This window comes from Lutjanus erythropterus, chromosome 1, assembly GCF_056507025.1.
Source record: "Lutjanus erythropterus isolate fLutEry1 chromosome 1, fLutEry1.hap2, whole genome shotgun sequence".
Classification (NCBI taxonomy): domain Eukaryota; kingdom Metazoa; phylum Chordata; class Actinopteri; order Lutjaniformes; family Lutjanidae; genus Lutjanus; species Lutjanus erythropterus.
In genome coordinates, this window is record NC_139317.1 from 14976815 (window position 1) to 15004807 (window position 27993).

At 38.6% G+C, this 27993-nt stretch overlaps 1 protein-coding gene across 1 annotated transcript; it reads left to right on the forward strand.

Moving 5' to 3' along the window:
* Positions 1-406: 406 nt before the first annotated feature.
* Positions 407-27971, forward strand: rbms1a (RNA binding motif, single stranded interacting protein 1a). The gene is made up of 14 exons (XM_084714674.1): positions 407-976; positions 5631-5773; positions 10278-10336; positions 12659-12750; positions 14781-14938; positions 15473-15552; positions 15686-15786; positions 17242-17291; positions 17375-17465; positions 21361-21411; positions 22284-22385; positions 23808-23876; positions 24112-24186; positions 25866-27971. The coding sequence occupies exons 1-13, from the start codon at positions 926-928 to the stop codon at positions 24178-24180; spliced, it is 1116 nt and encodes a 371-aa protein (XP_084570800.1). The 5' UTR covers positions 407-925; the 3' UTR covers positions 24181-24186; positions 25866-27971.
* The last annotated feature ends 22 nt before the right edge of the window (positions 27972-27993 follow it).

The following is a 27993-nucleotide window of genomic DNA, read 5'->3' on the forward strand; positions in this document are numbered from 1 at the left end:
ATCCCTGTTCTCCCCTACACTTTGTGTAATAAAACATCTAACAGCAAAAATCTCACAAGACTGGGGCCTGATTTGTGTCAGTTTAAAAGTCCTTGATGTGAAAGCGTTTGAGAACCATTAGCATAGGATACAGGCTGTATTTTAGAAAACATTAGTCCAATATTAAAGACAGCAGAAAATGTTTTAATATATTTCAGATATTAATTCTGTGTTCTTGCTTGTGAATCCACTCTCTCCTGTGACCTCCAGCTCAGGCCAGCAGCTCACTGCTTATATTTCATTGCATCCTGATTCTCTGACATGTAGTGTGTTGGATGGGGGGAAGGGTAGGAAGAGGAAGAGGGTGTGTGTGTGTGTGTGTGTGTGTGTGGTTGGTGGAGGTGGGGGTGAAGAATGCTTGGTATGTGCGGACGACAACAACATGAAAGGCGACGAGTGTGCAGCCCAACCGATTGTGCGCCTGCAAATCAAACCCAAACGCGCTTTGTGTCCCATTATAAATTGCGCCGCAGACCTCGGGCGTCTCGACGTGCCTTTGTCGCAAAAAACAAACCGCCGGTGCGAGTTTTTGTGAGGCCACCGCGCAGCTCATTTGATGTCAAACACCCTGCAGAGGCGGAGATGGTTTGGTCTGTAGTAGGTGGGACTGCCGAGCGGTCTGCTGCAGGACGTCGTAGATCAATGAACCGGACCGGAGGGTTGGTCCATCCATCGCCTGGTGTGCTGTAGCGGTCTGACTGTATAGATGTGTCAGTGTACCTATGCAGGAGCGAGGGTTTATTACTCTTAATCAGTATGCGGATGTTTTAAACCGTCTGTCGGCTGTTTTATAGGCTCCTCACACCGCTTGGATTCCGTCTCTAGTGGCTCCATCGCTGCGATATTTTTATTTGTGGGGAAATAAAATACACCAGTAACCTCCAGGATGATCTTTGCAAACACAGGCAACCCGCTGAAGACAGCCAATCGTAAGCAGGTAAGGCCAAAAACACATTATTATTATTTCTGCCTACTTTTTTTTTTTTTTATGCTCACACCTGAGGCAGAATTTGAAGCCACAAATGACATTGGAAAGCCCTTTCCGTCTCTCGTGTGGAATATATGCGTTTATATCTCTTAATTTTAATGCAAAAAGAATTAGATTCTATTAAAAAATAGATCCTCTTACTCTCAGTCAGTATCAAACAGGAAGCTGATCCTCTGATAGGCTACATGGGGAGATAAAACCAGCTGCTGCTCTACTACCACCGAGACTTTAATTATTATGTCCATATAACCTTGTTTGCCCACTCTGGTCAATATGCATGGCGGTAATTGTAGTCCATTTTATAGATTAATGCATTCGGGGTGAATCCACACACACGCAGAAAGAGAGAGATGGAGGGAGTAGGAGTAATGTAATGTATGTCAGTGTGCTGAAGTGAACTGTGCTGCCTTCATCCTTCATTTTGACCTCTCAGGTGAACAAAAAGGTAATTGCAGGCCGAGCCCCCTTTTGCTTTCCCATCACACTTTCTGATTTAGATGGAAGATGGGAAGAGAAGGTGAGGCAGCTGTTGTTATAACCTCTGACGATGATGATGGTGATGGAGATGGTGATGATGATGATGATGATGATGATGATGATGATGATGAAGGGAATGTGAGAGGATGAAGTTGGATTGGGGGTTCAGATTGGAGCCTGCAGCCTTATTAGGGCTGGGCTATATGGCTTATAAATAATGTCTCCATATTTTTAGACTATGCTGTGGTATGCACATGGTTTCTAAAATCAAATAATGCAAACATGATGATCTTATAGAATATTGTGCATTGCTGTAGATTAAACCATCTAACAGATAGGGCTGAGCAATATGGACAAAATCACATATCACAGTATTTTATTATTTTTTTTTTTTTTACCAAATACTAGGGCCCGAACAATACTGGTCAAAAATACATAAGCCAGTATTCTGACAGATACAATGTAGAGAATATGGAATTTTTTTTGCCTATAAAGCTAACAAATAAAAACAATCTGCATTATGTTCTGTTATTAAAAAAAATTAATATAGGCATATATCAAACAACATATGCTGATACTGATATACAGCAGTATAGCTGTGATAGGCCAATAACAGGCCAATAATATTGGTTGACAGGCTCAATACCAAGTACCTTAATATTAGGACAATATTGTAGGAATGACTATGGGTGCTTTTGTGAAATATTGTAACAGTGAGATTTTTATTTTAATTTAATGATGATAATACAGGGTTTCCCCCAGCAAATTTGTTAGGCCCAGTGGCCAAGTGCCCTTTTTGGTGAGGGCCTGGCATGATAACATAATCACGACTGAAATTGCTGAATCGAGAATTTAGAAAAATCAAAACACAGTTTGAATAGGGCCCATTAGGGTTGGTCCGATGGATCACAATGCCTGACAGTCATCGGCTATTGAGCCCTCTGTGATTTAAAAGTGCCTTAGAACTGATTTACATGATGTTTTTTATGGAGTGTCAGCCAGAGAGTGCAAAAACAAAGGATTGGTTTATTATAATAGCACCTTACGCCTGATTTACTAAAGGAAAAACAGCAAGAAGTACTGTGCAATTTGTAATTAATATCCAACATATATCCAACCATTATGCCAATGTTTCTGGTGTTACGGTACTCAGTGGTGATTCCTCTGTTTGGATTGTGCCAGGAATCACACATATGATGTTTGTCAGTTCAAAAGATAATTTTACAAGTGAAGAAATTTGAAGTTTGTTTTAAAATTGTCAGACTGTGAAGACACATAATTAGAAATACTACACACCCAGTGTTGGCATAAGTGATACATGACGTTAGCTACTGAAGGTATGATGTCGCTGTGTGTTTTAGTACCAGGATGTAGTCACACGAGTAACAGGTTTTGCACGTTCTTTGGCTTCCTGCCTGGACCAGGAGTTGCTGGATAAAACACCTCAGGCAAGATTACGTTACAGGGGACAGCGATGTTGTTGTTGGTGACTTATATTGTGCAAGATGAGAGATGTAGTTCACTGAGCAATTTCACACGCAAAAAAAACTGCCTCTCTCCATTGACAACCACACCAAAGTAACAACCTTTCCAAAGTAAGGTGCCATGGAGACCACTGGAAGGGGAGGGGCTTCACCTCTCTACAGTGCATTCACATTTTATCCAACAGATGTCGCTGGTGAGCTTTCCAACTGAGCCGCCCCGCTGTTACTGTTGTTTTAAAACAATTTCAATAGTGGAATGTGTATAAGTAGTTAGTATTGAGTGCAAATAAAAAAATAACTAAACTTAGTCATCGTATCCACGTCACTGATGATTAATATTTTGTGAAAGCACCAATATTTATCCTTACAATATTGCTGTGATACTAATAAAAATCTATATCAAGGTATTTGGTCTAAAATATTACAATGATTTTGTCCTTATCACCCAGTCTCAGATCTTTTGAGATCATCTGAGAATTCATGGTATGTTATTTTTTGAAAAAAAAGGTGTATATGGAGATATACATTGAGTATTGTGTCGGGTTGTAATGATACCAAAATCTCGCAGTACGATAATGTTACAACAAAAAGTTCACGATATGATATTTATCACAATGCTAAAAAACAAATAAAAATTATGACTTGAAAAAAAATCCTTTATCAAGCAATAAATCTGATGTGTACGTCATTTTGGGCATATAAAATGTGTTTTTCCTGTAGACTTCTGCCTTCCTTCTTAAATAAAATAAAAATAATGAGCCATGACCTAAGCATGTGCAAAAAAACTGCATGAATTGTCTTTTGAATGTTTGAATTATGTATGTAGATTTGCAAATCGAATGCAATGCAGTAGTCATTTTATGAAATAAAATAAGTATAATAAAATAACATAATTAACCATTTAATATCACTGTATATATTGCCACAGTCTGGGACGACATTTAGACATTTTTTATTTCGATATTTGATGTATTGGTACATCCCTAATATTGTGGAATAGCCTAAAAGCATTGAGATATTATTTATATTGCCCAGCCCTACTGGTGAGTTCATAGAAGTACATCACTTTACAGTAATTTAAAACCAGAAAAAGACAACACATATGCCACATCACGATATAATGACATCCAAAATCCAAAAGACGATAGAGTCTCATGTCACAGTATCAGTAAGATATTGATAAATAGGCCAGCTCTAAGCCTTATAAGACCCCAAATGTCCCCCTTTCAGATTCAAACTGTGATATTTATTCATCAGAGGAACGGTGCTGAGTATTACTTTGAGGACAGGAATGTGAAAGCAACCACATATGAATCCCCCTTAGGGAAGCAGTGAATGAGTTCCTGGCGTGGGCGTAACACAGGTTGAGTCTGCTATAAGGTGTGATGATGATGATGCCTCTGTGAAATGTGCCCTCTAATGGAGTGGGCGTACAGTCTCGGAGGCCTGATGTGAACCCTTGATGGTCTCTAACTAAGTTAGCGCCGTAATTGCACACCAAAAAAAATGTAAAGCCTCTACTTGAAGACCTAACAGGCCTAACAGATGTTCTCCTGCCACAGCGATCAATTCCTCATCTGTAAGAGAAAAATAGCTGCTATGAACATTTAAGCGTCACATGACAGTGGAGGAATATTTCAGTGATTCTTGTTGGCATGGCTGTTGGAGTGGATTGTCCTTTGGTTATTATGGACAGATGGTGTGATTCTGCCATGCTTTTGTGTCTTTGATCTGATCTGGAGAGGGTTTGGGGTGGCTCGGAGCTATTTTAATGAATGAGTAAGGGGAAGGAAATGCTTTGCAGGCCAGCGCTACGTGGTTTGGCTCACAACTATGAAGAAAACTGTACGTTTCTGATAAACACTACGGCAGGATATGAGACCTGAACACAGATTTAATCACTTTGGTGATTCATAAAAGCCCACACACAAGAAGAGGTGCGTTTTAATGTATTCTGCGGTGCACTGGTGGACAGAATCACCCTTTTTACAACCAAAAGGAGCTCAAAGGTCAAACCTACCGGCCACTGAGACCCTGACAGTGGTGGAAGAAGTATTCAAATCCTTTACTTAAAGGTACAATGTGTGAGATTTGTTAGTTGCTGTTGTTGAGTCTCACTCCCAGGTTGTCAAATACCATAGATTTGGGTTGGTAATGTGTCCGGGACACAGCAAAATAATAAGAAAATATGGAGCAAAACTAAGCTGAATGAATATGATTTATGATGGGAAAATAAACAAACAAGAGTTGCTTGTTGATGCTTTCATGCTGACCTTTATTCCACTGTTTTTGTTTTTTTATTATTAGTTGCTTCCCATATCATTGCTAATGAATGCTAATGTGATTCTGGGGTGTGAATTTTTTTCAGCCTCTGAAGGGAGGCATGCTAGAAAAATTCTGACAACCAGAGAAAAACCTAAGCTGTGTTGACCTATATGTGGATCACTGATAATTAACATCTTAATAGGAGTACAGCAACTTTTAATGTACACGAAATAATAAGGGCAGATTGTGCGGTTGTGTTTATTTTCAGCGTTTTCGTTCCACACAGTTGAGACGTTCTTGTGATCTCTGTTGACCTGGGATTAAATTAGATCATCTGGCTCCCATAAAGTTACTAACAGTGGGTTTCCTGTGTGCAGTCCTACCCCATGACTCCGTCCAGTCCCAGCAGCAGCAGCAACAGCAGCAGCACAGGCCTGGAGCAGCTCAGCAAAACCAACCTGTACATCCGCGGGCTGCCCCCTGCTACTACAGACCTGGACCTGGTCAAACTCTGTCACCAGTGAGTACACACATATGTACAGTATGAACATAAGCAATAAATATGCACACCGGTATTTTGTCACTGATAGGCTTGTTTGCTTTAATAACCAATAGTAGTGGGCTTTAGATATCACATACCAACGTGATTTCAGTCTGATTTGATGAAGGTCTCTCCCTGACCATAGCAACAAATATATGGGTCAGTCTGCAGAAATGTCCACTTTAAGAATAGCAAGGTGTATATTTTATTTCTATTTCTAACAATTTAATTTAGACCACATTATTGCATAACTAACTAACCTTGTGAATGCACATGAATGACAGATTTTTTGTGCCTTTATTTAAAGACCACATGTAGTCTTTTAGTCACTGGTCTTTCATTACCCCTTTGGTAATATCAAAGGCTTTTATTGAATATTATTCACAGAAGAAGAATAATAATAAGGCAATCAGTCACCCTCTTCCCCTCTTCATGTTCATGATTGGGCCGTTCTATCAAATAAAGGCATAAAAAACAAAAAAAATCAAGCAAATCAGGAGATTATCTTTAATTTATTTTTAATCAGGTTCGGTAAACGTGTGATTGAAGAATATTTGTTCATTTGCACAACTGCGTACTTGTTATAAGAATGAATATATTTGAAAAAACAGTTATGAACAAGAAATGATTCGATCATTTAAACCTTAACCAGTGATAAACTGATTAATTGGGCAGATTATCTGGAATTTTGTGGCCTCGCCTGCTGCCTGCGCCCCCGAGGCCAATAAACAAAAAATGTCTGCAGACATACATGTGCAGGCAGCCTCATCAGTGAGGCTGCTGTGGAACAATGACTTTGTGAGTGACAACTTTGTGAGTTTTGGGATGGAGGTGAAAAAGTTAGTTTGCAGTCCTGCATTATAACTCGCATGGATCGTGATATAAATGTTTGCCTCAAGTTCCTCTGTCACCATCGTCTTTTCCAAATGTTAGCACATTTATCCCATCCTAAAACAGCAAATCTAATCTAAAATTGTACTAGCTAGCCTTAAACATTATAATGTATAGATTAATGCAGTCTAATGACATCCCTTCTACATACTGTGACCCACTCTCCCTTAAATACATTCTCCCTTAACTCACGTTCCGAAATTCACACTACAACCCAATGCATTGTTCTGTTTCATTAATTAATAAAAATCCCTGTAAAACAGCATGTAACTGACTAAAACATCTATCAGCTGTAATGTGCATTGAATGTAGGAAGTATACACGAGTTCTTTGTTTTAACCTCATTATCATTATCAGTATCAACCACTGAAAAACCCAAATCAGCGACCACTAATCTTAACTCTTGACAGGAGCAAAATTCAGTGAATGCCAAAGTGTTTTCATGTTAAATGTTATATTTTGAGATTTTGGGAAATACACTTATTCACTTTCTTGACAAGAGTTAAATAAGAGGATTGGTGCCACTCTCATGTCTGTACGATAGATATGCAGTTACAACCAGGAGATGGTTAACTTAACTTACACACACACACACACACACACACACACACACACACACACTCACACACACTTACACAATTTCGATCGTCCCAGCTAATCTTCAATCATCCATCCTTTATAAGCACACACACGCGCAAAACTCATGTTTTTCCTTGATGCTTTGATAATATTGTTTATGTGACATTTATGCCAATAAAGCTTGTTGAATCGAATTGAACTGACTGGAAACAGAGGGACACAGCTCGCATGGCTCAGCCCAAAGATAACAACATACACCAAAAAGAAGACAAAAGGGGACATTTCCCAAAATGTTGAGTTATTTGTTTACTGCCAATGCTAAAAATCTCATTATCCTGTGTTTCAATAGGGTTTTAGTGTCTCAGAAAAGTTTTTAAGTTGCTTCTGATAGGTTTCCTCCTTAATAAGAAGATACTTTTGGGAAGATGTATTAATAAAAGGAAATATTTTACATTTAAATGGCTGCTAACTGTTTCCCCCTGTTTCCAGTCTTTGTGCTAAGCTAAGCTAACCAGCTTCAGGCCATAGCTTCATATTTAGTATTTATAACATTTTTATTTATATATATTTTTAGATTTATTTATAAAAATGTTATTAATTCTCTTCTGACCCTTAGCAAGAAAAAAAACTGATTCCCCAAAATTTCAAGTTACTTGTTTATGAGCTTCAAAGGCTAAAAACAACCATTAACAATAGCCTATTTTGAGTTTCAACATAGTTGTAGTGCAGAAGTTTTAAATTTGGTTCTGATAAGTGGATAAGAAGAGACTTTTGGGAAAATGCACTACAGTTATAAATAAAAGTAAATATATTGCATTTAAATGGCTGTAGTTGAAGAATTTTAATTGAAGTTTGACAAAGAAATACTGTCTGCCGTTCTAGTGCAAAAACAAACACGCTGGTTTAACCATAGTGTACGCTGACGCATAAAATGCTCCAACCATGTTACCTCTATAAACAGACACGCACATGGAAAAGTCTTAGCTCAACTGTGGTATGTGAAGCGGACTGTAAAAATGATTGTTTTCTAAAAAGAACGAGTCATGTAAAGCAGCCCAGCGCACATGTTTGATACGTGATACTATAGGCTTCAGTCTGAGTGGTTAGTGCGGTGGATGTGCCATAATTAGTGGAGTTTTGTCTCCTCTCTTTCCCTCTGAATCACAAGCATATGGAGTGAGGCATTCACCCATGTAACCAGCAGCAGCAGCAGCTGTTTGTGTCCTGTTTGCTTGTGTTTTGTTCATGTTCCCAATGGTGTTTGCCAGCACAAAGCAGAAATGAAAGCGCTTTTCATAGCAACAAGGTCTGAATGGTGATGTAAGCTAGGCATTCAGTCTGTATGGTGTGTGTGCACGCTCAGATAGCAGCTCGCAGTTTGTGTCACAGTTCAACTTGAGTATAAAGTCAAAGATAAAGCAAAGCCCAAAATGTTGACATTGGATTAATAGTGTTTGGAAACGTAGGAGAGCGTAGTGATGTATGATAGAGTATGTGCCTCTGAAATCACCAGCTATCTCCGTCAATATGACCAGTTTTTAATATTTTCATGAATTGTTGTTATATAATTGTGTTGTATTTTATTTATGAGCTCACTAGATTTCAGGATGAATCAATGAACTCTGTGCAAATTCATCTAGAAATGGATACACAGAAATTTGACTGACATAATGAAAAGTCTTGCTTGATTGTTTGTTTACACATATAAAATTAAAGGGCTATTATTACACATAATCAAGCTAAAATGTCATCTTTTTTGTGTTGGTGGGTGCCTGATTTGAAATATTAATGGCTCAAAGTATAGTTTTATCTCATACCAGCTCGCACTGATCTCGCGAGGCAGCTGAATTCACAAGGTCACGCAAGAATCCATCTTGCCCGGTTTCAAGTTATCGGTTTAAGGTCAACATAGATACTGTGATGGCATCAGTTATATCAGAACTGGTGAGTAATTTCCTCATTGTAAGAAGAGCAAAGAAAGGCACTGAAGCCTTTTCTCAATGGAAAAAATGTTTTCGCTCTTCTCTTGACCGGCTTCAGCAGACAGATGGTTCATCCAATCACCTGCCAAGTGTTTTTTTTTTTAAAGTGCCTGCCCTTTCCCAAACAGCTTCTAGGGACAACTTCCCAGACAGTTCTGTGCATCAAACCATCTGGCGTGTCAGGTTAAGCTCCCGCTGCCAGTCAAAAAAACAAAACATAAAAAAACTGAAGACAACTTTAGGTAACTTTTGTAAAAACACATTTCATTTAAACTCAACAGACAGAAAAACCATCTTGCTCAGTCCTTCCACTATTATAACAATCCCCAGCTCTGGTTTAGTTGAAATAAACCCTTCAATCACTGCGTTAATGTGAAAACACTCTGGTTCTATGGCCTGGTTTACTCTCACATGTCCTCTGGCTCAGTGCACCGTCCTCCAGCCAACAGCAGCAGTCGTCACTCTGCAGACCCTGAAATTAGCAAAATAAAAAGACAAATATCGCCCCAAAAAAGGCAACCATTGTTGAACTCAGGTAGTTGTTTGCACATCTGCCCAGTTGCCCAACCCTATGGCAATTGTAGTGCGTACGGGTCGGGCAGTCTGGCCCTATTGATTCATGTTAACCTTTTCAATTAACACTCGCAGTCCGGGAGAGTCATGACTGCACATCTTCAGCCACTGTTACTAAAAACGAGCTAACAAAACTTGCTGGCTAGTGTCAACTAAGGAGTTATTTTGCCTCTGTCTAAGCTCCGCCCACAAAAACAGTGATAATGCTTACCAACAGAAAGGTGTCCATTTACGACAGATGGGTCTGTGTGTGTTGCGTGCAACAATGCATCCCATAAACACCCATGTTTTACACAAGTATAATGATTCAGTCACACTCATAAGACACACACACATTAAGATCACTCATTTATAATACATGCAAGTATACACAAATCCAAGGTAAATAGGAGACATTTTGATAAAATACTATCACCAGTTATTTGACATTCATCTACATGTTGATGTGTTCCTTGCAGGTATGGCAAGATTCAGTCAGCAAAGGCAATCCTGGACAAGACAACCAACAAATGTAAAGGTCAGTAAGGTTATTAACTTATCAGTCATCATTTATAAGGGCTGCATGATGAGACATTATAACTTAAATCCTCTTCCAGCACTGCAACATATCACTTGATAAATAGTTCAGTTGGAGCATTTCGTTTTCAGATTATGTTTGCAGAAGTATCACACCAGTTTTTTGCACGTTGTGTCATATGTCATGCATACTTATACCCAAGTGCAATCGGGGGATCTCCCCACCTAGTGCTTCAGTGTTGCACAGACTCTGTATGCATTATACAAGATTTGAGTCTGTATTTTTAACCAAGCGTAACCATGATGTTGAGCCAAAAAAAATAATAATAATCCACTGCTTTTCAGGTTGTACAGGGTAACACTGCAACAGAAACAGCCTAGTATTCAAAGGCAACATGAGAGGAAGCTCCACAACAATATGTTTTGTATTCATCTTTGTGAATAAATGTTTTTCAGTTTTAATACTGGCAATAGTCAGCATTAATCAAGGTGTCTCAAACCTTACGCGTATTTTGCAGCATGCTTACACTGTATAACTGTGTGCTTGTAAGATATGAAAACATATCATGCTGTTTTAGATTTTTGAATGAATTTCCATACCTTCCAGGCAGCTCCTGGTTTCATTCATTTCCAAAGTGTATGAAAATCAATTTGCAGTGACTTGAGACTTGCTTAGGTTGGGTAATCCATCACTGTGAACATGAACAGTGCATTTGTCTGCCTTTATTTTTGTCAAACTTGTTATGTTGTTCTATATGACATCGCAGCTGAAAGTGCAGATTGATTTGCACAGTCTGCCCTGCGTTATGATGCAATGATAAATTTGACCAAAACAAAAGCAGATTATGATGGATTACCTAACACAAGCAGGTTTAGAGTTTCAGCAAACAGATGGAAATGAATGGAAGCCAGTGAGTGACTGGGTGATGGTAGAACACATTAAAAATCCAAAACACCATGCATGGTATGCTTTGGAAAATGGGGGAGAGGCATGCTCACAGTATGTGTATTATGAATTTGGTTAGACATTGAGGCTGGCTTGGTCCTTAACGGAGCAGTGTGACATTTTGAGTTCAAGCCTACAGGAAATCACTGCACCCAGCGAAGAAATAGTCTCCTCGAAAACCACAAGTCATTTCTACACTTTGCATTTTAACAGGTTTAGATATAACATGTTAATTTGTGATAAGCAGAGTTTTGTAACATTTGGACAAAGCCAGGGTAGCTGATTCCCTTTTTTCAAGTCTTTATGCTAAGATAAGCCAGCAGCTACAGATATGAGAGTGGTTTCAAACTTCTCATCAAACTCTTGGGAAGAAAGTGAATCAGCAGATTTCCCAATGTGTTGAACCATTCCTGTAAATTTGACAGAACTGTTTTGTAGTTGTTTCGATTTGCATCAACATGCAACATGCGTCTGTCAAAACTGAAGTCACATTTTCAAAACTCTTCATGCAGTCATTGAGTCAGAGGTCCATATGGACCAAACTATGAATCATTTTTCATTGATTTTACATGAAATACATTCATGATTGACAACATTTTCCAAAAAACATGAACTGTTTTCTCAATCACTACACTACTACTACTACACTATTTATTTGCACCACATTTGTCATATTAACACACAGTTCGCAAAACTGTTAAAATCATACTCAAATCAAAACTATGGCAAATTTCGTGCATTATTTATTGTTGTTTTTGTAATCACTGCACAAATTTGTTTTTGTTACAACATTTTATTTTTCAGGAGTAAATTACAATATGCAACTATATTTAGGATACTGAAACAAATTTCTGCATTTCTCATTCATTCTTGTCACATATACTTTAGTATAGACAATAAAGGAAAAGGTGCTATTTTTATGCTATGATGAAATAGTGAGTTATGTGAAAAATCATTCAAACTTAAAAGATAAAACCTGTTCATTATGTAATGCTATTTGTTTTTTAAGTCAGTGTGTTATGTGTTCATTGATTTGTGTGAATTTTGAGTTGGGATCAACTGTTTGGTCAAGTAATGCATACTGTATGAAGATTTTTGCAAAACTAGCTTCAGTTTTCACCAATGCATGTTAGCAATTGAAAAAAATATATATATTTTAGACAACAAAATTGTGTATGGTGTGTAAGATATAATGTGTATAATGTAATATTTAAAATACTGTGTATAATATAAAATATATCTTACACAATAATAAATAAATGTTAAAATACTATGTGATCCATCCCTTCAATAATAGTGATAGTACAAAATGTACAATAGGGGATCTTTCTTAAAGTGAATGACTGATTCATGTAAATGCTGTTCTACTGACTACAGGTTACGGCTTTGTGGACTTTGACAGCCCCGCGGCTGCTTTAAAGGCAGTACATGCTCTGAAAACCAGCGGCATACAGGCCCAGATGGCCAAGGTGAGTTTGGTGCAGGCGTATGTGTGAGAGTGTGTGTGTGTGTGTGTGTGTGTGTGTGTGTATGTGTGCATATTTGACTTGCTTGTGAACATCTCTGTGGGCTGCGTGCATTTGTGCGGTGTGTGTTGGAGAATGACATTAGACTGGTCACATGACCTCAGCTGACAAGCTGTTCTTCCCGTGACCCCATTTACTTTCACTGTAGAAACCAGATGTCACTTCTCTTTCTGCCAAATAACCTGTCAGTCAGTGTGACACGTTAACACACAGGACCACCGGCCCACACACACACACACACACACACACACACACGAACACACCATCCTGCTGAGGTTAGACTGTGTAGATCATACAGATTGTTACCAGTGTTATTAGTATGTCACTGATTATCATTCATGCATACTGATGTAGGCATATCTGCACCAGAGCTCTATAGCAACAGCACTTCTGCAACGAGCCATTCTTCATCCTCTGTGACTAATTTAAAGTAAAACACGCCAGTTTTTCAGTTTCATAAATATGTTTAGATGACAAACAGAGTAGTTCTGCATCACATCTGTGATTTGTGTCGTAGTGGGCAGCAGAAATAGCCTGGATCATTACATTTCTGTCAGTCCTTTCTCTTTCTCAGCCCGGTCGTGTTGCTGTGCTTAAATTCGTGGGTGAGAGTTCATTGATGAAGGGGTTGTTCTCCTGAGACCTGCATGTAGCTGCTGTGTTTGGAACAAACACGGCAGAACACAGTTTGTGTGTTGTGGTAGCTAGGCTACGCTGCTCTCCTGCTGTTTCTAGGGAAGACTGGAGCAGCGCTGAGCTACTGCTGCACAGTGCTGATGAAGTGTGTTTCAGTGTGTGTGTGTGTGTGTGTGTGTGTGTGTGTGTGTGTGTGCATGGGTGTGTGTGTGTGCATGCGTGTGTGTGTGTGCGTGTGCAGAAGAGCTTATTAATGTTTGTTTAACCAAATGTCTTCTTCTGACCCTTAAACATACTTCAGCTGAGTCTTAAATCCTGATTCATGCACATCCGGACACGCTTCAGTAAAACTTTATTTAAAACTGGCTTTATAATATTTAATGGCATCTTTATGACAAATCCAAGTGGTACCACTTTGTTTGAGGTCAAGGAGATTATTCATGACGCTGTTATAAAAGAAAGGACAGTGTAATAAAACTTAATGACATCTTTATGACAAGTCCACATTTTATGACTGTATTTGAGGTCAAAGAAAATATTAATGACACACTGAGAACAGTCTCATGACAGCCAATGTCAAAACCAACCACATATAACATTATAATGTAAAATTCAAACAGTTCATGTAAGTTTAATAATGTGAAGTTTTCATGGTAAAGACATTGATAGGTTATATTGTCTTAGTTAAAGATACATTTAGTAAAAACGGGGATTATTAGAAGGAGTACAATTTAAAATACAATAAAATAAAGACCTATATACTATATGTGATGATGATCACATTACAACACCACTGTTAACACTGTCAACACCACTCTGGTTTCAGTGAAACCAGTTAATCTGACAGCCACAAATTCATTATCTCTTGAAAAAATGCTTTCACTAGAGGGACATCTTGTCTCAGGATTAATTTAAAGCGCTAACATTAGCTGCAAAGACCAAAGGCTAATATTAGTTTACCAGACGAAAGGCTGCAACTAATGATTTATATTCAAAAATTTTTGCTCATTGTTTTCCAAAGACAAAGATGTGGGTCCTCAAATGTCTCGTTTTGTCCACAACCCGAAAGTTTTCAGTTTACTGTCATAGAAGAGTAAAGAAAGTATTCACATTTGAGAAACCGAGTATTTGGACATATTGTCTTTAAAAATGACTCCAAACAATGAATCGATTATCAAAATAGTTGACAATTAGTTTAATAGTGGACAACTAATGAATTAATCAACTAATAGTTGCAGCTTTGTCCATTTTCTTTTAATATACAAAGTTAAGAGTGTTTTAAGATACTCTGAAACACCTTCAATATACTTCTTCTTTCCTATCTTTCATGTGAGCAGCAACAGGAGCAGGACCCCACAAATCTGTACATTTCCAACCTCCCGCTCTCCGTGGATGAGAAGGAGCTGGAGAACATGCTGCAGCCCTTCGGCCAGGTCGTCTCCACGCGGATCCTCCGAGACTACAGCGGCAACAGCCGAGGCGTGGGCTTTGCCAGGTCGGTCACCGGAGACTGACACAAAGGAGCGCTGCTCTTTTATTCTCAGCTGAGTTGTAGTTGTAGAATAAGCCTGCAGCTTTGATCACGAACCAGTGATAGTAAATGAGTAAAATTCATATCTTATTGACAAAATATATTGTGAAAATTTGAATCAAATTCGATAGAACATTCTGTAACACAATAAATCACCAGAGGTTGGGTTTTATTGCAGTTTAGTACAATAACACCTTGTTCACACGCGATTTTAAGCTTGACATTAAACTTATTGGGTGGAGTCGGCTGTGGTCTGTACAGGATGTCTGTATTCATACTGCTGTCATTAAACTAGATCTGTAATAGCAAACAGTATAAACATGATTAACAGAAACATGCATTACCTTCAAAATAATTCTCTATCTTCTAGCACGTAGGGAGCCGACAGTTCTCCCCATTTGCGTCACAACTCACAACACCACTTTGTGTGACAGAAAATTTGACTGTAGATCGTCTCTGTGTGAGTCATTGTTGTTTTTTTCTTCTCCCTCCTGCCAGGATGGACACGACAGAGCAGTGTAATGCCGTCATCTCCCACTTCAATGGGAAGTTTATAAAGATAGCTTCTGGAGCTCTGGGTAGGAAAGAATCATTTCACCTTTCTGTACACTTTCCTTCCAATGAAAACTGTGGAGGCGGCGATGATTGATTGTTGAGTGACTGTTAATATGTCGTCTTTTTTTTTTTTTTTTTTTAATGCTTTGCCCCCAGCTCCCTCTCAGCCGCTGCTGTGTAAGTTTGCAGACAGTCAAAGGAAGAAACACGCTCACAGTGGATTTGTTCCCAACGGACAGACAGGAGATCTCAGACTAGTATGTATCTGCCAACTGCCAACAGTCAACTTACATGCGACCTTTTGCCCCATCTGTAGTACTTGTTAATGTGATGAGAATGAATGTCATGCATGTAACTCCATATAGGTTGCTCAGACCTGGTATTAACATGTGTCTTGGGTAATCTGATCAAAAGTTGACAGCTCTAGGTTCATTGGTTCACACCTGGCATTATGGTGCATCACCCGACGAGGCAGTAAACATGCAAATAAACACTAGAAGCTATTTTGTCAGTTGAATTATCCATTTGGCTGTTCAGTGCATAGATTTGACTATTTGCTCTTTTTTTTTAAGCTCAGCACCACACAAAACTCTTCTACCAGCCTACATGAACGTCACGTTTTTCCTGCACTGTCAGCAGCCCGACAGGAGTGATTTGGGATTTTGGGATTTTATAACTAAACTATGAGCAGGATGCGCATTTTTACTCTTTCTGACTATGTGAAAATCTGATGCTTTCACATCACAGATGACTAATAAAGACATTAATGACAGAGTCAGAGAGAGTAAAAGCGAGCATCCCAGTGCACCACGGAGCATTTCTCCGTTCTGCTCTTCTCAACAACACAAAGTTTTTCTTTTACAAATAAAGTATCAACTTTAAGTGTTGCATTTAGTTTGTCGTAGCGGTTTCATTTTCTCACTCTGCATGCAAATACACATACTTGCAGTTTTTTTGTTTTTTAACCAGCGGCCCAACTGTAGTAGCCATCCCACTGGGACAAACGGGCGTAATGTTTTTAACACAAAGAAAGAAAAATGTATAACATTTGTCGAATTTACAAGAAGGCCCAAATAATTAAGAATTTGTCAGTGTTTCATAAAATATATAAAGTTTCTCATCACACAACAGTTCTCAAAGCTGCATGATTTTTTTAAGGGAGTCTGGGAATAATATGGTCACAAACATCCACTGCTTATCTTGGCTGGTAAGAGAGTTCAAACATGTTATTTACATTACAATTAATCAAATCACGTAACGTCAGTTGAGTAGGTTGTCCGTCAATGTATCCTCAATGCATCTTGGGTGCATTCACACCTTTACTTAGAGCTGTTCACTTGAGATCACATCATCCAAGACGCATGTTAACACCAGGAGTAAACAGGCTCATAGTTTACAACAGAATCCATAAATAACTAGCAAACACATTTACTATATGATACCAAAGAAATCAGTTTAAATACTATTCAAACAGTCCATCTTATCTTCTGTTCCAGACTTTTGAACTCATCATTTCAGTTTTTGATCATCTGTACAAAATAATATGTCATTTCTTTCTCTCTTTAATGATTATTTGTAAAGAACAAAAGAAATTAATAAGTAATATTTTAAACACTAAAATTATTCCTGTATAAACCCATAATAACTGATACTAACACAATAGTGTCATACAAATATGTAACTCCACATTATTGTCTTTTTCCTCACTTTAGGGTGCAATGACACTTACCTATGACCCCTCCTCAGCAGCTATACAGAATGGGTAAGTTACGCTCAGGTTATAGCAGGTCGTAGTCAGGTCGTAACTGTTGAGCTGTATTTTGAAAAGCTGTCTGTTCCCTATAGGTATTACCCATCTCCGTATCCAGTGGCCAACAGGATAATGACTGTGCAGCCTGCTATGTCTCCCTACATGTCTCCAGTCTCTGCTTACCAGGTACTGCAGAGCTGAATTTAAATCATCTCTCTTTCTCTCTGTGTTGCATTTGAGGTTATGTACATGTACATGTGGGTTAGGGTGTATTTTTGCATGTGTGTGGGTTGTACAGGTGCTATAGATGTAAGAATAGGTGCTAAAGCTACCCTGGGCCACCTTCATGTGGCAGTGGATGATTATTTGACTTTTTTTCTTTGACTGTTTGAAGAGCTCAGTAGACCAGAAATCATGTGATATTACAGCAAGTGTTGTGTTTCATAGAAGTGAAGTAGTTAAAAAAAAATCCTTTTTTCCAGCAGATTCTCTGAGTCACACTTACTCTGGATTGGGTTCTCGCTAACTGTTTTGTAATATTTCACTTGAAAGTTTTGATTCATTACTTTAAGTTGTCCAGAAACACTTCCCACCACTGATAGGATCTGTTGTCTGCAATCAATTTGCGCAAATCTAAAGGGTCTTTGCGTAACAGGGATGCAACGCACAAGAGAGGTTTTGAATGGAGCCCTCTGGCAGATGTTCTTCAGATGAACCCACAACATGTTTGGGTCTTTCAGGCCTGTGTGATACACATTCCCATCATATGGAAAGTTTACATTTGATGAAACCATTGACCCTTCCTATGTCACGCCCCTTTTTCTTCTGTGCGTCAATAACAGTTGAACAAACTTGGTTCCTTGGTCAACTTTCTCCTTTCCTTCTTTCTCCTTACATGGCCTTGTAAATACTCTGATTGTCTGATTGGTCAATTACAACATTCTAAAGTCTGTTTGTTGCTATGAAGAACAAACCGTTGCTATGGACGTAGTTCTAATCATAAAAGGAGCAATAAAATTATTCTTGAATCCATAAAATCATTTCAGGATTAATATTTTGTGTCATATTATTTAGTTTGTTGTAAGCAACCATGGTATAAGCAGGATAATGTACAGTGAACAGATCATAACTGAGAAATAACCCTCCTGGAGGATTCAACCTGCCCTGCTGAGGGACCTGTAGAGATCTTAAATTAGATAATGTTAGCAAAACGCTAGCTAACTAACATGATAATGGATAATTTAGCTATCTAGTTCACTGGTTTGTTTTTTGCTTAAATTGGCTATTAGATTTAACTAGCCAGCTAATGATTGATATAGATTAGCTAGCTAGTTAGCTACCCTATAAACACAAACCATTTGTAGTGTTTTTGCAGACCTGCGAAAGATCTCGCATTTAAACCCAAGCCGTGGTCTTTCCACAATCCTAACCAAGTGGTTTCTGTTATTAAGCCCACTCAGATTTTAACTACAGCATTATATAACATATTTAGTTTGTACAACATGTACTTTGAAGAAACAAGGCATACAAATCTTGTTCCAGAGTTCCAGAAATGTAGATTTCTCTTCTAGACACAACCACGTTCTTCTTGCCTGTTTCCTGTACTCAGATATACTATGTGCTATGCTCATCTATGTTGAAAAGAAAACCACTTGTTATCCAGCAAATTAGCAAGTGTTTTGCTAAAATTAGCAAACATAAGATGTGATTATATAATATATGTAGCTTTTACAGGCCCAACAGCAACAGCCTGCATAATGATCTTCAGTGTTTGTTTGTTTATTTTCAACATAGACAAGAATAAAACATAGCTAAGTGCAGGAAACAGGAAATAAGAAGGTTAACTGAGGTACCAAGCTTGCTGGTACAGGAGCAAAGAACAAAATGGGGCGGGACATAGGAAGGGTCAGTTGCCAAGTCGATCATCAGCCTGGCACTTTACAGGCTCTAGTACAAAGACAGCTGACTGTGTGAGCTTTCTTGCCTTTGAACAAAGTTTTTCGCACCAATCCATAACTACTATTGATGTGTAACAAAGGCTCAGCTTGTCAGTGAATTGGGGGAGGCAGTTCCTCTCTCATCTTCTCCTCTCTAAATGTCTTATTTATTGCCAATATGATCACTGAGTTCTATAGGTAAGATTATGGAGTAGGTGAAATTTTCTCAAGGATCCAGCTAAGTTAAGAAGAGACACGCCCCAACAACAGCCAGACAGTCTTTCGGTCACATCCAAGCTACACTCTCTTCCACTTGGGGAAAGTGATAGTTTTACCACACATTTGTCATGTTTATGGAAGAGTTCTGGTTCTGACTACCTCCAGTTGGTATCTCTTAACATTATGTTCCAGCTGCCAATGTCCGCAACACCTACATCCATCCCTAGTCCCTGCCCTTGGCCCACTGGACATTGCACCTGATACCTACCTTTTGCCTTAAGGGTGTAAGAGGCTACAAACACCTATTTGGTTTGAAGGCTGGCAGTCCAAGAGCCCTCTGATGGTTCTGCCAGCTAGGACAACCTTCTACCAGTCTCAAATACGTTCAGGAGAGATTGCTGATGGCATTGACCCAGGTGGTCAGTAAGGCGACATATTGCTGACCTAATCAGAGAGACATGTTCTCAGAACAGGAGGCAGAACCGTAAGATTCATGGCTGAGGTCATCTTAATGGCTGAGGTCATTGGGGGAGTTTAAAAGCTCTGTAGTCCCATGCCAACAGAGGGGGAGCCAGATTTGTCTTAAAAAGCTGAAGGCTTTGGATATTTTTGGGCTGTCATGGTTGACCAAGGTCCCTCAGCAGGAATAGTGGATTCAAGAACGGATGGATGTATATGGTCAGAGATGGTTCAGAAAGGAGACAGTCATTTCCTGTGTCTGTGTCACGTGGGTTTCACCGCCGCCCTGTCCATTTAGAGTTTAGAGTTGCTGAGACAGGGCCAGGTCTTGAACAAAGTTGATTTTCTCCTGATTTGTCGGTCTGAAAAAATGCCAATTTTAATGAATGTTCAGAAAATATTTGACATTGGGCAACACAGATATTTCTTTCAAAGATGTTCTATAACTATATTAAACACATTTAGCTAGCAGATAAAAATGAGGGCAAATTAAGATGCAAACATTTCCTTTGTACGAGTGTTGTATTGTTTTGACATGGACAAACTATTGTCCATCTGTAATGTGTTAGTGTTAAAATGCCCCAGCTTTGTAACAGGAACGAGTTATCTGTCTTTTTTATTTTCCAACAGATGTAGTCAGAATATTAATAAATTGTGTATTAATAATACCTGCTGTCACATGTCATACCAGCTGCATAGGTCTTACTGAGCCTGTGTATGAGCGAGAGTTGTGATGGTATAGATTTTTTCTGACCAAGATGACAAAGTAACATTCCTACGGGACTGCGGTTTAATAATTATGTTTTATTGGACTTTATTGAAGTATACTGTCATAAGCATAGCATAGCTCCTTAAAGGAATCAGGTAGTATGTAATGTGTGTGCAGTGTGTAAGTGAGGGAGCGTGAGCAGCAGACTTGTGCTGCTCATAAACTTAGCAATTGAATTGTCAGTCTGGCAGTAAATGTACAGTACATGTTACACTGTGTCACGCTGAAGCTTCTCATGACCGGACAAAATGTTTATCCATTTCTTATCCATTCTGTCTTGAAAACAATCATAGGCTGTGTTCCTGACTTGTGTGTGACAGCGCTGAATAAAAGTTTGAGGTGATGATGGTATTGAGCTCAACACTGCGGTAGACATCACATGACCACGGTATTGCAGTGAAGCCGTTATTGTCACAGCCTTAGCATGAGCCCCAATTGTGTCTGCTCGGGAGACAGGTGTATAGCAGCTTGTGCAGTATCATCTTTTGTTATAGAGCGTCTTTGATGCAGTATATGAATTGTTGCAGTCCAAATATATTATTTAGACAGATAATATCCTTGTTTCTATTTAAAAACAAAGGTTTTTGTTGCAATTGTAATTTGTAACATAAAAGTTTCAAGTAAGTCACGTCAATAACTCTTTTATCTCTATCTGTCCCTTGTTCTGCCTCCCCCTTCCTGTCTGACCCTCCATTAGGTACAGAGTCATTCTTGGGTGGCACATCAGCCGTATATCATGCAACACCCGGTAAGAGAACAACAGCGTTTTGCTTTTTTTTTTTTTTTTTTATTCATACAGTCACACACCAGCTCCTATTCTGTGTACAGGAAATGGGTGTGTGGCGCCACTGCAGCTAAAGCTCTGAGCTCACAGTAACTCACAAGTTTAATCGTCCTGTTCTGCTGACACAATCAAACCAACAAAACTTCCCCAAATGTTAGAAGCACAGAGCTAAGACGTGTTCTGGGACATAGAGGCTGTGTATTTACATAGTGTGTTGGAGTGTGTATGAAAGAGAAATGGAACAAGTAAAAAGACATTCGGCAGCCACTGCACCCCCCCACCCCCCCACCCCACCCTCCTCCTCCTCTCTCTGGATCCAGCAGGAAATGCCTGAAGCAGAGACAGTCTTGTGACTCTTTGACTCTTCCAACAGATGGTTTCCAGTGGAACAAGTGTCTCTGCTGATCTGCCCCCTCCCCCACTTTTTACTAGGAAATGGTCTATTCCCTGAAGGCGTCATGTTTAAAGGAATACACCCCATCTGAAAACAGACTAGAGCTGCCAGCGTCGCACCTTTGACATATTTTCACCATCAACATAACCCAGGAGCATAGAGTGTTTAATGTTTACATATTATAACACAGTTAATGCTGCTAATATACGATTTTACATTTTGTCAAACCTCAAAATATCATTTTCCCATGCTAATCTTTCCAGTCTGCCTTACATAGACAGTTTTTAAACAGTAACTCATGCTATATTTATACTCAACACTGCCCGTCACTGTTATTACGGTCTATGTTTTGTGTTTTAATCAGGTGTTTTATCAGAATTAGCTGATTTAATCAGTAAAATCATATGATATGTGGTAATAACACAGCTGCCTTGTATCACAGGCTGCTGTAATGTCTCCCTCTGTGGATCCCTCCATGTCACTGCACCCCTCAGCCATGATTACTCAGCAGATGGGTCAGCTGTCACTGGGAAACACTGGAGCGGTGAGTGGAATTGTGGGAAATCCTACGTCACACACAGCACTGATCACTATCAATCTGTAGTATGACAATGGTTATACACCAGAAAGAGGTTTAATTTGGGACATTTCGCATGGACATCACAGGGATTAGTGAGGCAAAATCTTTATTTTGCCAGGCACAACTTGTCCCAAATGTAGAGGGAAAGAGGGGCTGTTGATATGTAGTATTTTACAAACATATTGTGTGAAAAATAGCTTCACGTAAAGCAGAACTGGTAAGGAATGAAGAATAACCATTATTAAAAAATGGTAAATAGATAGAATAGATAGTTGTTGATGTTAGATTATCAAAAGTTTGTGTAATATAAAATAAGAATATTATATTTTTTTATATTTTGATGGGAGACAATAACGGTTTCAGTCTGATTACATGAGTTAACTCTTTATTGTAAGAAAGAAAGAAAGAAAAACATCTCAAACAAATTTCATTGCTGACCGTGAAATAACTGTTTACTAAATAAAGAAAAATGTAAAGTTAGAGGGTCATTATTGTGAAATTAGGGTTTGGTGATTCAGGGTCTTGAATCAAAACAATAATCATAATAATTACCTCCTTTAGGTTAGACTGAATATGACGTACCGTTCGTGTTTTATTGCTCATTATAAGTCTACAGTTTTTAGTTTAAAAAAAAAAAATTTGTGAAGAGTTCTTCTGAATGGATGATTATTAAAAAAAAAGTGTCAGATTTGACTCCTCAACTGCAGGACAAAAATTATAATTGGAGAGCACAAAGGAAAAAAGTCTGCGTCAACTTCAAATAAATATTTTAATTAAATATTTTTTATTCTCTTATAGGACGTTCTCTTTAAAGGCAGTGTTTCAGTCTTTCTCAGGAAGCCTGAACAGTGTGCAGACTTTTCTCCTTTGTTCCCTGCAGATTTTATTTTTAGAACCTGGGACAAAAGACAAAGTTTCTTGTTTGCAATATAATGTCTTGTATAAGAAGTTCCGTTCACGTCTGGAAAAATTTTTAACCACCGCAACACTATTTTTTTGCAGCGTCTTAATAAGTCGATGCCACGTGCACTGAGCACTTACCTGTGCAGTGCATGACATGATAAATAAACACAGCCACCTGTTAATGTCCCCATATGAGATCCAGGACTAAATGCTATGGTGACAGTCGATTTAAAACACATCCTGAAACTTCTCAAGGAATTTCTATCTCTATATGCATGGTGTAAACATGTTTTCTTCTATTTTTTTTATTATTGTTTCTCCTTTCTTATGTTTTTTTTTTCTCTTTGTGCTGGGAAGCACTTTGGATCAGTTGTCTTTTAAGTTGAGTAGCACAAGATGCATGTATAGCAAGGCAGGTTTGATAAAAGGTATTATACCATTGAATAATTTGGATTTAACTGAATTTTTGTTCTCATATTACAGTATATTTCAGCTAACCCTGGTGTTCAGGGAGCTTACATGCCTCAGTATCCTCCCCTGCAGCCAGCACCTGTAAGTGTATTGTGTCTTTGTCTCGTTCCATACATTCATCTTGTCCCAGGTGTCCATTAAACTGCAATATATCTTAAAACAATAACTGTTTTAGAGTACAGCAACAGCCTATTCATATGGCCTTGAGTTGTTTTTGAAGTGTTCATCCTTTAAAACTATCAATTATCTCAGTGCAAACACGGTGAAGACAGTTATTATCATGTTCTAAATGAGAGACGCTGTTTTTCCTTTTCAGGAAAACGGCACGCCGCAGCAAGTGGATTCTTCCAACAATTCGTCTCCTTACAGTCAACTCAGCAAGTAATCACAGGTACGCTTCAAGTTTCTCAATGGCAGCTGCCTGACATGAATGCCAGCAAGTCTTTTATTTCAGCAACTTTATTGCAACATAATAGAAATTATGGTGGCACTTTCTGATGAGACACCAAGGGTTTATATGTTGTAAGTAAGCGCTTTATTAGTGTTTAAAGAATCAATTACAAAGGTTTTATAGATAAGCTATAATCCATTAATATGAAGAAATGCAGTGCTGTTGTTTTGTAAGGAGTTATGATTTATAAAACCTTTGTACAGGGTGCTTTAGTAGAAAAATGTACCAAAAAGCAATGTGCAGTTTTGTCAACACTTGGTGTTCCTTTTTTCAGCCATTTCTTAGTCAGAGACGTCTATATTTATCCTTCTTCCTCCACTCAAGTTCCTCTAGTTTAATCGTACATAAGAGATAAAAGAAAGTATTTTAGTTAAAAAGACCGAAAGATGATTTTTAGTCCAAAATGGAGCCACAGATGGGCACTCCAAAATACAAAAATGATTTGAGCCTTTGTTACCACAAGATCTCCAGTAGTCAGCAATTCTTTTGGGCAGCGATACAGAAACAACAAATAACATTCTTCCAGCTACATTCTCTCCAAGATGGAGATCTTGTTGTTGTCCACTGTTGACTAAATATCTCCTCCCACTCCACTTGTGTGAATTATCAAGACTGATAAACCCCTGCAGCATTTCCTTGTTCAGAACATAAATGTAAAACTGTACATGCACCCGTCTGCACGATGAAGCTAAAACACCCAAATGAATTAAGCAAAACACACTGTGGAGTGGAGAGGGACTTCAGATGAGCACAGTGAGAATTTAAAGGGGTAGTTTGGATTATTTGAAGTGGTTGTATGAGGTTCATATCTGTAGTCAGTGTATTACCTACAGTAGGTGCTGGCTGGCACACCCCTCTTATGAGTAGCAGCAGGAGTCCTGTTGTAGGAAGCTAAGCAATGTGCTGCTGTGGACAAAATGTATTTTAGCCACCTATAAAAGGCCCACCTAAAAAATCTATTTGATAAAAACATTAATTTTACCTCACAGCACACATGAGTTGCTGGTTGACCGCAGCCTCGACCTGTTAGTTTGTTTGCATTATTGGGTGACTTTGGTGAATCCCAACTGAACCTTTAACACACCAAATTCTCATAATAACACAAACTAACTAACCAAGAGAGGCAGTGGTGGACTGAACAACTCCTGTGTTCTGTGAGGTAAAATTACTGTTTTTGCCCCAGTGGTGTCTGGTGGCTCTGGAGAGGACAATGTCGGCTTATATAATAGCAGTTTTCTGTCAGAAAAGGCGAAGTTAAGATGTGAAAGTCGTCTAAATATAGTGTACATTTAAACTTAAATAAATAATTTCCACGTGGTCCTTTTTTTAGGTATAAAATACATTTTACTGCTGAACCTGTCCACACCAGTTTACTGCTTAGTTTCCAATGCATGTACTCTTGCTGCTTCTATAAACTGGAGGTGTGCTGAACCCCATCTACTGTGTAATACAGTGATTATGGATAATTAACTCATACAACGCCTCCTCAAAAATCTGAACTATCCCTTTAACATCAACAATCCAGTAGTTATCAAGACCCTTAAACCTCACAAAGATCCTAATGTTGCTGTTCATCATCATCAGTCAATTCTTCTTGCTCCCCATGTCTTTATTTTCAGGCTACAGATTCCTGCTCTGTGAGCCAGAGGGCAGGTGGGAGGTTGCTGATGACATCACAGCGACAGCAGTCACCGCCTTCTCTGATTGGACCAGATACATGAACTTTTTTTGCACAGCCCCGATGTTTGTGGTGGAAAATGCGGACAGTGTAAATGGACTCAAAGCGGTTGGCTAACTACAGAAAAAAGAAAAACAAGATTTATTTTGATAAAGAAACCACACGCTCTTCTTTTTCTCTTTTTCAAGGATTCTCAAACAAATGCCAGAGGACCCCCCACCCACCCCAAACCACCCCACCCCCACTCCCATCCCAAATCCCCAATCCCCCCACCCATCGCCTAGTATGATGTGATATTAAAATGCATGAGATTGAGATATTTCCCCCTTCTTCAAGGTTTCTATGATTTTATAGTTCCTTTATTTGTGATATATGAAAAACCTTGCAAAAACCTTGTTTGCACTGAAGTTTAACATTTCAGAATAGCCTAATTTTGGTTTTTCAAAGTTGCCACAGAATCGCTTAAAATAATCAATTAATGTTCAGCTACACTTGACGGCTGACACAGGTGACCATTTCATTAGGAAATTAATGAATTTATTATTGGATAAAGGTGCCTTCCTTACGTCACATTGAACATTTTCCAACATTTCTCCATCAAACTTGATCAGGTGTCATATTTCTATATATCTGATTGATCAAATGTGTGTGTAGAATCATAAGATTTCCATTGAGTGTTTCGCTATCTAGTCTTCTGGTTAGCAATAAAGACAATGAGAGTCCCAAGGCAATACTGAGAAAAAAGGAACGGTGACAAACTCAGAGCAAGGTAATTCCTTATTTTCCCTCTTTGCTTTTTTTTTTCAAGACATGAGCTGAAAAAAAAGAGACATGCTTTTACGAAAATTACAAGTTCTACACCCAACGGACGTCTTTTAGGAGGGTTTTTTTTTTTTCTCTTGTGGTCAGTTTGACCAGTGATCTACCTCATGGTTCTGCTGGAAGTCTGCTGGTGTCGCGGGGTTTGCAGGTAAAGCCCCCTTTTCACCACCCGAGTGGACGAAGCAGAGCAAAAAGCCACGCTCAGGAGCTGGCTAAAATAGGACTTCTGCCGTTTGTCTCCCACAATGCAGCGTTTTTCTCTTCCTGATCTGCAAAGAAAACATTTTGTGCTTTGCTTCATCTTTATTTGTCCTTTGCTTCTGTTCTGGTGTTTTATTTTTCTCAACATGATGAGTGTTGTTCAGTTGTGAGGCTCCATTTTAGAGATTCAAAGCGAGACGACTGCTAGCTTCTCCTTGAAATAGTTGGTTTACAATGTGTTTGAAATAAATGAATGCAGGCTAAATGCATTTTTCTGCCTTTGCCATTGTAGACGGATCTTAGATAACTCACCACTTTCCCTTACCTTTTCTCTCTTTTTCCTTTAAAAAAGACTTAAAGTCACTATCTTGGGTAATAGGATTTAACCAGATTTTGTTAATTTGGTTATACAGCAGCGCAATAGTGTACATGCCAAACAATTTGGATGAGTGGAAAAGTAAGAAATCTTGCAAAATAAATGCAACAATCATGTATGAAATGCTTTGACAACAGCAGTATTTCATAAGAGTTGGATGGGAGGTGAAATCACATGACTGACTGTGTTTCGGAGGTTGGTTTGTTCGGAATAAGATTTGTAAATTATATGCATTCAGGGCCAAAAGTGGAAAAATAAGTGAGTTTTATTGTTTGCTTTGCTTTTTTTCTTTAAACTGATGATTTCTGATGTAAGAACTCTACACTACTTTCAAGAAAAATGGTCAAAGCTGTATGGTCGCGGTGCTTTTTTTCCCCCCGATCAATAGTACTGTAGCGGCAAATGCTCACCATCGGAAAGTACAAGCAGTAAGAACCAGGCTTTTACTGAGCACACTTTCCCATTCTGAACATTTGTTGCTGTAAAAAATGTAAAAATGAAAAAAAAAAAAAAGCAAAAAAATCTTGTACATGTTTATCCTCATTGCTTCCCCTGTCACCTTCAACTGATTCTCAATCAATCTTCTCCTTGCTCTCTCCTTTGAAAACATTGGAATAAAAACAGCGCTGAATAAAAGGCTCTTTCTCAGATACGACTCCTGTCTTTTTTT